The sequence below is a fragment of the Lipotes vexillifer genome, unplaced genomic scaffold (genome assembly GCF_000442215.2).
Source record: "Lipotes vexillifer unplaced genomic scaffold, Lipotes_vexillifer_v1.1 scaffold753, whole genome shotgun sequence".
Classification (NCBI taxonomy): Eukaryota; Metazoa; Chordata; class Mammalia; order Artiodactyla; family Lipotidae; genus Lipotes; species Lipotes vexillifer.
In genome coordinates this window covers 1,309,876-1,321,684 of record NW_006783618.1, presented here as the reverse complement: position 1 = coordinate 1,321,684, position 11,809 = coordinate 1,309,876, and the positions used below count along the sequence as shown (strand labels likewise).

Below are 11,809 nucleotides of genomic sequence, written 5' to 3'. Positions count from 1 at the left end.
CATGGCATGGCCGCTGGGCCTGCGCGTCCGGAGCCTGTGCTCCGCAGCGGGAGAGGCCGCAACAGTGAGAGGCCTGCATATAGCAAAAAAAAAAAAAGAAAGGCAGGATGATATTTAAGGGAGACACAAGCCTAGGTCTTAACTGGACAGAGTTCCTTCAAAAGAGCATTAAGCGGAGCTCATAAAGGAACACAGTACATCAGCTAACCTTTTCATCCAAATTGTGTCCCTGGGAGAACGTTAACTTCCCACCCAGGAGGAAAGATGCACAATGGGAGGAAAGCAAAAGAAAATATTATGAACTCCAAATTCCATGGAGGGAATTATTTTGGAAGTAATAAAAATTCACTGCAAAGAATACCAATAGGGAAGGAAACACCCTCTAAATCTATGAGTATATTAAGAATTGAACCCTATTTTTTAAATGCAATAATAAGAACTGAACATTCTGAGTTCCTTTAACACACCAGGCATGTGCTAGACACCTAGGATATCACCTAGTCATTACAATATTTTGAGATATGCACTATTACTCTCCCATTTCACAGAGGAAGAAAGTGAAAGAGCCCAGAGCTTCATGGCCAGTAAAAGGCAGAGCCAGCACTCAAACCCAGGCCTGAGTGAAGACAAAGCCCACGCTTTCTCACTCCCTTTACTGTTACCACCTCACGTAAGTGGAAGGATGGCTGATTCTAGAGCAAAAATATGGGAAGTTAATACTATTTTTATTTGTAAGAAAATTGTCTATACCACTGAAATTTTGTTTTCCAAATATTAGGAACTTTCTCTAAATTAGGATTTAAAGCACTGTTAGGTGTGATTCCAAAACATGGGCTTTTAATTATTTCATTATATTGCCTCCCTTCTAGAATCATAGACCTTTATAAATTGAAAAGAGATTAGAATAGAATAAAAATAATAGAGTAATGAAGTTAGGGATCCAGAAGCCACCTAAAGCTCATATACTATACTACCTACCATGTGCACGAATCCCTTCAACAAGAATATTTTCTCTCCTTGAACAACATATTTTCCAAAATGTTAAACCAAACTCAAAACATTGTTCAAGCAATTCATCTGATATGAAAACTTTAATTCAATTTTGAATCTTAAAAATGAAGATCATCTGACTGAAATTATATGTACAAGTTTGAATAAAAATTACTTTTTGTTCTCTTTATACTTTTCATTAGCTATTATACAATATATCTATACAGTATAATTATATAATCTGAGGACACACACATTCAGATGCCTTAAAATCCTTTCACAGAATAAAATGGAAGCAAATTCCTAAGAAAGAAAGAAAGAAAGAAAGAAAGAAAGAAAGAAAGGGAAAGAAAGAAAAAAGAAAATTGTCCATAGTGTTTAAAATAAGAACTATGAATAAAAGACTTGAAAAATTACAAACTGAAGGAGAAACTTTGTGGAGGAAAATCTAGATGAGTTTTCACATGGAAGGAGATGGCCACCAGGCAAGTGGTCAGGAGTTAGAGCTATTCCCACGCCGCCGGAAAGGAAAAGTAAATACAAGTTGCTCCACTGGCTACTGGGAAATCTGACTCCCCCTAAAATTGCTCTAGCCTGCTCCCATGGACTCAGTTCTTAAAACTGCCTCCTTTGGGCTCCTTCCCTCTGTGTCTCTTCTAAGCAGGAATAGGCACCCATTTTGTAGGACATGCTTATAGTCCTCAGGCCCAGCATCAGAGAACAAAGTAGAAAGGGGTAACTCAAAGATAATCCTTGGGGGACACAGGCAGTTGGTTCATTTCTTCTTCCTGGAGAGCCATAGATTGAAAATCGAAAGAAAAATGCAATTGAAAACAAGTAGGAAAAATTAGGAGAGAGGCCAGAGGCCACCTTCTACAATTCCTTCTACCATTCCATTTTTTAGAAGTCAGATTCAAGTGAGGGATGCTAATTTAAGAATTTCCTTCATTTGACAAATGTTTACTGAATGTTTGCTGTATGCCAGGCATTGTGTCTAGGGCTGGTCATGGGACCAAGAACACAGATCCAGGTGAGCAGGGGAGACACAACTGAACAGGTGTGTTGAATATCACCAGAGAGGGGGACAGGGTGCTCCAAAGGAGCTCATTGAAAGAATGGACCTAAACTAGCTGGCAGGGAGTGGGGTGTCCAGATTCTAGTTCACTCACTAAACAGCAAGCTCTCCTGAGGCCAAAGACTGTTCCTTCTATCTCACACTTTTAAAGAATGTATCTAATTCTGTGGTTTTCAAACTTTTTAAAGCAGCAGAATTCTTTCTTCAAACAAAATCTTATCTGGCAGCCCAATGAATACAACAGGAAAAAGGAAAAGGACTTTGCTTGTAGTGGAGGTGGAAGCCTGAGGTCCTGCCCAACTAGATCCTCTATCAATCCCCTGCCCTGTTCTCACGCTTTGTGTGGCCCACCAGGTTCCTTGGACCTTGAGTGTCCTATAGAACATGTTTTTTAAAACCAACAATCTACTGAAGCCATTTATAAATGGGAACATGAGGTCCTAGGAAGTTAGAGAGATCTGCTCATTTCTTTTATATCCCCCAGAACACCTAACATAGTTACCTACAAAATATGGACACAACATCAACGTGGATAACTGATGGGAAGCATCAGGGTATAGTGAAAAAAACACAGACTTTGTTGACAGAGGTACGAGGGTCCAAGTACTGGATACGCCATTTAATAAATATATGTCCTTAGGCAAGTCACTTAATCTCTCTAAGCCTCAGTTAATTCATCTGTAAAATGAAAAGGAGAATACAGTACTTCCTTCACAGCATTTTCATGAGGTTGAAACATGATAAAGTAATAATAAAATAATGATCATCATTATTTTTATTTTATCGAGGACTCACTCCGTGGTAAGTACATAGCACAATGGCTGTCACTTGCTCAAGAAAATCAGTTCGCTTCCCTCACTGCACACCAAATCTCTTGCCCCTTCGCCCTTCTCTGAGTAAGCATTTATGTACCTTTGGGCTCCTCTGGTAGTACATGCAGGATCACTGCTTTTTTGAACACCAGGCTCTCCATTTTGAAGCGGATTTCACAGGTATAGTTTCCCTGGTCAGCCTCTTCCACATTTTGCAGCAGGAGAGAACCGTCATGGTGTAAGATGTCCCCCACCAAGCTCACACGATTCTGGAAACGCCCCACAGGCACACTGATGTTGGCATAATAGAAGAGCACGTAATCATCCTGGAGGGCAATACAACATCAGAGAAAATGTAAAGTCCATGGCACCAGACCCAGGAGTCTGGATTCAAAAGCCCCTGTTCTGTGGAGGCAGCATAGTCATCATCACCACTGTGATCAAAAAGTACTTGGGGGCTTCCCTGGTGGCGCAGTGGTTGAGAGTCTGCCTGCCGATGCAGGGGACACGGGTTCGTGGCCCGGTCCAGGAAGATCCCACATGCCGCGGAGTGGCTGGGCCCGTGAGCCATGGCCGCTGAGCCTGCGCGTCCAGAGCCTGTGCTCTGCAACGGGAGAGGCCACAACAGTGAGAGGCCCGCGTACCGCCAAAAAAAAAAAAAAATAGTACTTGGTACCCAATTCATCATCAACAACATCATCATCATCATCATCACCATCATCACCATCATCATGTGCCAGGCAATACACTAACTTGCACAAGGCTCTGTGGCTCATTTTATACAAAGACAATTGGAAAAACAGGGTCAACACATTTCCATTTCTTACAGTTTAAGGTAAAATGTAACACCCACTCTGAAGATCACTCTGGGGATTCAAACTCACAACTTCTGAAAAGCATCTCCCATCTTCACCCTGTGTTCTGCCATGGCCTCCGCATTCGATGGCATCCAAAGGTAATCCCACAGACTGGGTGTTGTGAGAATCCCCAGCATGTTGGCTGTTACCGCTGTCCTTTCTGCCCTCCTCCAGGCAGCTTATCATAAGGCATGAGTCATCAACAGGGAATGGTTTACAGACTGGGAGGGGGAGCCATGGGGCATTCTTATTTTCACTTAGACCATGGGTATTTCCCTCTTATAACAATAAATAGTAATAAAAATTTGAGTGACAGTAGCATTATAGGGATAACATGCTCTGAGCTACAAAAGCAATACTTCATTTGCAAACGTTGGGACTTTATTGTCAATAATTTATTACTTAGGACAGATTTCGCAAATGATCCTGACATATAAGTATCTCCACAGAATCTCAGATGAGGCTTAATACACTGTTTCCTAATCCAAAGAGCTCCCATGAAAGGCCTTCACTCAGCCATGCTGAATCTGCTAATGCCAACACTTTAAGCAGCCATGAAGGAGAAAGAGATGATTCCCCAGCACATAAATGGGTCAGTGCAGTGCTGAAAGAATCTGCCCCCTCCCCAAAGAAAAGATTACTGTGACACCATTCCTGTGCCTAGACCATGACTCTTTTTGTCTAGACCAATGAGTTTTCACTCTTCTCACCCTCCCACCCACCTATGCTACTCTACAAATGGGAGGAATAGAGGAAAGGAACTAAAGAACTTTATGTGCATGTCTCCCATTAGCTTCTCAAGGTCCTGAAAAGTAAGCATTACCATTATTATAATCACCTACATCTTCACAGATGGGGAAGTTGAATGTCAGAGAGTTTGAGTAATTTACCCAGCTGATTACACAGCCAAGAGGCCAGACTAGGAGGAGGCTCAGTTCTGGCAAGCTCCAGAGCCCAAGCTCCTGCAATCCCGTCTCATGGCACTGGATGACCTGATTCTCCCTCTCCCCACATTCTGACACCATTGGCCAGGGACTTTTAATACACAGCAGTGTTTCCTCCTTCTTACCTTGAAGTGCTCTCCTGATGAGAATATCCAGTCTACCTTGGTCACAAGTTTCTCTTCTGTGCTCTGGAAAATACATCCAAACAGGGCTGAATCACCCACGTGGACTGTTAGCTCCACGGAGGAAACAATCGAGTCATTCAGGCCCAAGAAGTAACCTACAGAAGTCAAAAAGGCAAGAGGAGGCATCATTCAGACAAATACACTCAACAACAAAAATTAGTATTAATCTCCAAGTATATGCACCTTTCCACCCCAGATGACCCAACGTGGACAAAGTATTCAGAGGCCCTTCATTCAAACCAGCGTGGCATTCCCAAGGGTAAGAGAAGTACTCTGTAGCTCCCCCCACGTAGCTCAAGTCAGAGGGGTTCTACAATCTTCACACTATATAGATGCTAACTGGTCCTGTGCTCCTAGCCAGTCCCTTCCCCTTTTCTAGAATTCATCCCTGCAATCTCCTTCCTAAAGAAAGAAGAGAGGGAATTCCCTGGTGGTCCAGTGGTTAGGACTCTGCTCTTTCACTGACGAGGGAGCAGGTTCAATCCCTGGTCGGGGAACTAAGATCCTGCAAGCCGCGTGGCATGGCCAGAAAAACAAAACAAAAACAAAAACAAAACAAGAAGAAAAGAGAAGAGAAACCCTGAAGTCTCTCCTTTCAGGTCATGAATTCAGACACCCATAAACAGGAAATGGGATGTCTCTGGCTCCTAGTTTCCCACCCATTCCCTAACTGAAAAGCCAGTTCACAGGTATTTTTGCTTCTCTCTGCCTTTCTCCTTCTTCAGTTCCTTTACAAAAGCTTATCTCTGAATTTGCTGTGGCTGATTCTGGCTGTAGTGCAGGTCCTTGTAATTAGGCCAGTACAGAGCACAGCTCCCCCCTTGAATTTCCTTTGTTTGCCTTCTCCCCACCTCCCTCCTCCAGCTCTGCCCTTAGCCCTGGGTTTCCAGTCTCTAGGGTTAGCCCATGCGGTACCCCTCCACTATCTGTCCATCGCTCAAGTAATTTCTCTTTTCCCTTAAACAGAAAACCATTTCTAAAGAGAAAACCATTACATGGATATTTCTGCTTTCACAAGACGTGCTCTATGCAAAGAGATAACCATAGCAAGAAAGACACATTTAGATGCTGGCCAGTTCCTATCAAAGAAGAGCCAAGTGAACGAATTTTGGAATAAACAGAAAATGTGCCAACCTCTCCATCCAAGCTGTTGCCCAGAGAGAAGAGTGTTAACTTCCTGCCCACAGCAGGCAACACGCAGTGGGGAGGATGTGAAAGAAAACATGAACTCTCCACTCTCTGGAGGGAATTATTTTTTGAAAGAAATCAAAAGTACCTGCAAAAGCGACCTGGAATTTTCCTGAAAGGAAGAACTGAGCAACTTTAAGTGTGGTTAAAGGTATAAGAAGCTTATTTAATGTAATATGAGGAGCACTGTCTGTAGAATTAAATGAGTTTGCTAGAAAGCAAGAGCGACAACCAAAGCAAAGAGAAACTTATACCTGATAGGTAACCTTTGTACAGAAATGGCTGAAGAAATTGAGACTTTCTACAGAGGAGGAAAACCTCTCCACCAAGAAGTACAATACCCGCTGATGTCACCAGGCCACTCCACACGGGGTTGGATTGTTAAGTCTCTGGATGGAAGGGCAAAAACCTGCAGGCTGCTTCACCCAGGAAATGTCTAAATAGCCTCTGAGATTTTTATAACCCTGATTCCATGGGGGGAAAAATGCTCTAATACATACGTTTCATGTGTGTGTGTGTGTCTGACTGCATGTTTGTGCACATGCTATGTTGCCTGGAATTAGAGCAAAGACAATTCTTTTGTGCACTTTGCTGAGTCAGTGTTTAGGTCACCATGCAAAGTTTAAAAAACTAATAATAAAGAGAAAAATAGAATAGATAAACAACAAGGTCCTACTGCATATTACAGGGAACCATAGTCAATATCCTGTGATAAACCATAATGGAATATCAAAAAGAATGTATGTATATGTATAACTGAATCTCTTTGCTGTACAGCAGAAATTAACACAACATTGTAAATCAACTACACTTCAACCATACTTTAAAAAGACAAAAAAATAGGGACTTCCCTGATGGCACAGTGGTTAAGACTCCATGTTCCCAATGCAGGGGGCCCGGGTTCAATCCCTGGTCAGGGAACTAGATCCCACATGCATGCCACAACTAAGAGTTCACATGCCACAACTAAGGAGCCCGCCTGCCACAATTAAGACCCAGAGCAACCAAATAATTTTTTTAAGTTTTTTAAAAAAGAGAAAAAAATAAAAAGCTATGAGAGCAAAGCATCTAATTAATTTATTCTTCCAACAGAGCTATATCCATGGGATAAAGAGAAGACAAGGGGACAAAAGGGTGAAAAAGTTAGAAAGAGATGGGATTAGCAAGAAGAAGCAGCCCTGAGCACTGTAGGAACAGGAGACTCCAGAGCAGGCTTTTTAAAAGTGGAGCTTAAGGAGAAGCCTGAAGGATAAGGAAGGCTTAAGCACGCTTGCTAGGGTGAAGTGGGGAGAGAAGGTTCCAGGCAAAAGAAACCATCCAAAATTGGGAAAGAGCTCAGTGCATTTGAGGAACTGCAAGAAGACTAGTGTAGCTAAAGCACGAAAACAATTACAGGGATTCTGGGACTCCCTTTGGTAATTTCATTTCCTGATCTGAGACTAGCTGTGGTTTTAAAGATAACAATTTAAAGTGCAAGAATACCAGTGAGAATCTTCCTTTGTATCCCATAGGAAGGTCCTAAAACACCCAGTCAGGACCCAAAGGCATTCTGTTTCTAATAGCAGCAGAGGAATATTCAGCTTTCCAAGAAAGAGTCTCCTACCTGTCTTCTAAAACAGCTGTTGCAGCAAAACGGCTGTTTCAACAAAACTATGAAGTTCCAGGTTGGGGTTTCCATTTTCAACAAAGCAAGGGGAAATGAAAATATATAAAACTGGCTTCTGAACATGCATGAGACTTACAAGAAATCAAATACCCTCCTTGGTCCCCTGGCTTCTACTTACTGAGTAACACCGGCACCAGGATGAGTTTTGGTGGGTAAAACATGCTGCTCTCAATTTTTCAACCTTAAAAGAAACAAAAAAGTCAGAAAATAGTGTCAAGAGAAGTTCATTAATTTAACAAATCAATGGAGAGTTCTTCTGTGAGTCAGCCTCTGTCAGCACTGGGCTGCAGCATGTAGCAAGGAAGACAAGGTCCCAGCTGATGAGCAGCTTGCACGTGGAGGGGAGATGGAGAGGAGGAAAAAGCAGCAAATGAATGAATAAGAAACAGTGGATGCTGGTAACTGCTATGATGAAACAAAACAGAGTGGTGTTTGGAGAGTCACTTGCGGGCTGCCTCAGACTGGCTATAAGGGAAGATTAGATGAAAGTTGCTTTTAAAGAGAAAAAAAAGCAAACAATTCCAGGATAGCCTTGAGATGACAACCCTAGACAATCTACAACCTGAGAGTTTCACATAAACAAAAGATTACAGGATACTCAGCCTGAAATTTTTACCTATCTCTCCAACTAAATTAAAATGACTTCCTTTAAATATATAAAGAATGTTCTGGACATGTAAGAAAAGAGATACACAAATATGAGGAAATTTTTTAAACTCAGTTATGACACAAAGAAGCCACATGAAAGGTCCACAGTGAGATTTTTTTTTTCTATTTTTTTTACTTTTTTAGGCAGGATAGCATGGATAGAATGCTAATTGGGTTGTGCATGGGCAAAAGTACTTTTAAAACATCTATATTATCTCTGTGGTATTAATTTCACTGCATCCACCAGCTCCTGGGAAAGAATTCACTGTCTGCACAATGCCCTGCAATTTTCTTAACAAAACAGAAGAACTCTAACTCCCAGGAGTTACAATACAACAAACCTTGGGTTCCTACCTACTACTGTGGCTGGTCTCAGTCATGATCCCTGCACCCCTAACACCTTGAAGTAATTCCACCTCAGAATATGCTAGGAGGAAAGGTCTTCTTTGTGTATTAACATCATAGTACCCTACCCGGCTCTGCTGGAAGTCCAGCACGTATGGTGGCCATTTTAATGTATAAAAAATGATTACCTAAGAGATTTTGTTTTTTAATAATTTGTCTGTTTGATGTTTGCTGTTTTGTCTGTCTTTCTTTCTTTCTTTCTTTCTGGCTGCATTGGGTATTCGTTGCTGTGCATGGGCTTTCTCTAGTTGTGGCGAGCGGGGGCTACTCTTCATTGCGGTGTGCGGGCTTCTTATTGCGGTGGCTTCTCTTGTTGCAGAGCACGGGCTCTAGGTGTGCAGACTTCAGTAGTTGTGGCACACAGGCTCAGTAGTTGTGGTCTGCAGGCTCTACAGCACAGTAAGAGATTTCTTACCTGTATTCTAATCAACAAAGTCCTCCATCTGGAAAATCAGGGTCAAACTGTTTAAGGTGGCCCTACCTACGTCTCACTAATGCAGAAAGTCCATTGACCTTGCTGAACCTCAGTTTCCTCGCCTATAACATGGGGATAACGACACAAGGATCAAATGTGATAATGCAGATAACAGTGCTTTGAAAAACAGAAAGCATTACCACATAAGATCCTATTTTTATAGCCTAAAAGTCAGATAGGAAACAGAGTTTGTCACTTTAGAGGAGATTTTGGGTTCTGAGAATCTACCTTTACAAGAATGGCAAATGATGAATCAGAATGAACTGGAAACTTCTTAAGTTTCAGTTCTTGAATTCCATTACAACAATGTAGATAACAATTACACTGACTCAGATATACCAAAAGTCACATTTAATTTCCCCAAATATGAGTACTTCTAATGAAAATACAAGTTCTCAGGATAGCCACAGCTTTATTCCTGCTGCATGACACATACCTTACCCTACACGTACATGGGTGAGCATGATAAAGGGCTTCCTTTATATCATAACTTTAATTCATCATATCTCGGATATCTAAGATCCCTGTTGTATTCTGGATGAATTCTTCTCCAGGGAGTTGGTTGTGCTCCCTTCACTGGCCAGCAAACAGCTCTCATATATTCCCCAAAGCAGTGCGCCATTTGCATGGAGGAGTAATCATTGATTACAGTGTAGTTATCTGCACTCTCAGGGGCAGGACCATATGCGTCTCATTTATGAGTGTCCCACACCCATGTTACAGTATCGGTGAAGTGCCTGGCATATACTGGACAAGTGCTGATAGCTGCCAATACAACCATCAAACTGAAATCAACTTAGACATCATGCAAATGCACCACTCTATTCTAAGAGGAAACCGGTGACCCCAAAAAGACTCTGAATCTAGTCACCAACCTCAAGACACACAGAGCCACACCCAAAGCATTTTCAAACAAATTCTAAGAAATGTGCAAAAATCTGATAAATAGAAGATACCCATTTTCAGTCTTAAGTACTCAAGTGCACCACTAGAACTCTGTGTGAATGAATAGAGAAGCAATGATTTAACATAAAAAGCATTAAGTTTTTTAAAAATTCTCTTCCCAGATCAGACATTCCATTAACTAATTCTTTGATATTTGGGAAACCACTCAGTCTCCCCAGGCCTCATTTTTACCATTAAAGGGTCAGACTTTTTCCCCCTAGTTAATATAGCACCACACTAGAAATCAGTAGTGGATACTCAATAAACTAGAGAAGGTTATATGCCAGGCACTGTCTGAGCGCTCTGCACATTAACCAATTTAATTCTCACAACCCCCTATGAGGTTTTACAAATGAGGAAACTGAGGCACGGATTGGTGAAGTGGCTTGCCTAATAACACAGAGCAAGTGGTGGGCCAGGATTCAAACCTGGGCATTCTGGATCAGAGCCTGTCTCCTTACTAGCCTGTACTGCTCTTCCATGTGTGAAAGTAATCAATGTTTTACAGCAAAGCTTCCCTAAACTTCATTTACCAAAACAAGATTAATCTGCTCCCCCTGACTGAATGCCCTTCCCACCCCCTTCCCCTAGTTAACTCCTGTTCATCTTTCAGATCTCAAATTAAATGTAATTTCCTCAGGAAAACCTCTCCTGAACCACCTTCCAAGGGCAGACCCTAGCCACATGTTTTAATGGTACCATTTCTCTTTCCTTTAGGGCATTTGTCACAACTTCTAATTATCTATTTACTTATATGCTTGTTTGATTAAAGTCTTGCTCTCCACCCTCACCCCCATGAGGCCAAGAGCTGTGGCTATGGGCCAGTGCATCTCCAACACCAGCGCAGAGTAAGACCCAGAGTGGGAGCCCAGGGACCACTCATCAGATGAACTAATAACACCTAACCAGGCCAAGAATAATAGTCAAATTTGAAGATTCCTAGTTAGTTGGCAAATATTCAGAAATTCCTACCATATAATACAGATAGATAGATACTACACACACATATATATATAGTTCAGAATTTTATCATTCAGATATATAATTCAGAATATATATATATTAATCTCAGTCTCTAAAAATCTAACCAAAGCATTCAGATGCACCTTCAGCACCTTGATAGACTCCAACTGAATCCTCAACTTAGCCTGCTTCCTTTCCCAGATACTGACTTATCTCTTCACCAGCATGTTCTTGAGATAATTCTGCATAGTAAGTTATCTCACATGTTGGCCAAATGTTTGGACCTGAGCTTATGGCTCTTTCACAATATAACTCTTGGCAAATACCTTCTATCACTCCTGGGGAGTTGTAAGTATCAGGACCCCCTTTTCCCCAGTGTAGGGGAATTGTTGTCCTTGGCACAATTATAACAGAAAAAAAGATCTTCAGAAAAGAGACTCATGACAATGAGACTACAACACAGGATGTGGAAATGACCCCCAAATATTACAATATTACAAGACAAAATAAGGGAGAGGCATTCTCTCTCTCAGTCGAAGCATTTGCCCCTAGTGAGGACAACCAACCACTGAGCACACAGACAACCTCACTGCCCTCCCTCACTCAGGCAGCTGCTCTACCTGCAAGGCTAAGTCCCCTCAATTTACACATCACTG

At 41.8% G+C, this 11,809-nt stretch overlaps 1 protein-coding gene across 2 annotated transcripts in view; it reads right to left on the bottom strand.

The window, feature by feature from the left end:
• JAML (junction adhesion molecule like) overlaps positions 1–10,739 on the bottom strand; it is a 25,691-nt gene extending 14,952 nt beyond the window's left edge. Inside the window, exons 1-5 of one of the 2 annotated variants that reach the window (XM_007456326.1) lie at positions 10,656–10,739; positions 10,424–10,427; positions 7,836–7,898; positions 4,804–4,958; positions 2,978–3,203 (exon numbers count right to left, since the gene is read on the bottom strand). In XM_007456326.1, coding sequence (XP_007456388.1) covers positions 2,978–3,203; positions 4,804–4,958; positions 7,836–7,878 — 424 coding nt within the window. In that variant the 5' untranslated portion in view covers positions 7,879–7,898; positions 10,424–10,427; positions 10,656–10,739. Of the gene's footprint in view, positions 1–2,977; positions 3,204–4,803; positions 4,959–7,835; positions 7,899–10,423; positions 10,428–10,655 lie in introns of those variants that run through there. The other variant, XM_007456325.1, reaches the window with a different exon arrangement.
• Positions 10,740–11,809: the final 1,070 nt, after the last annotated feature.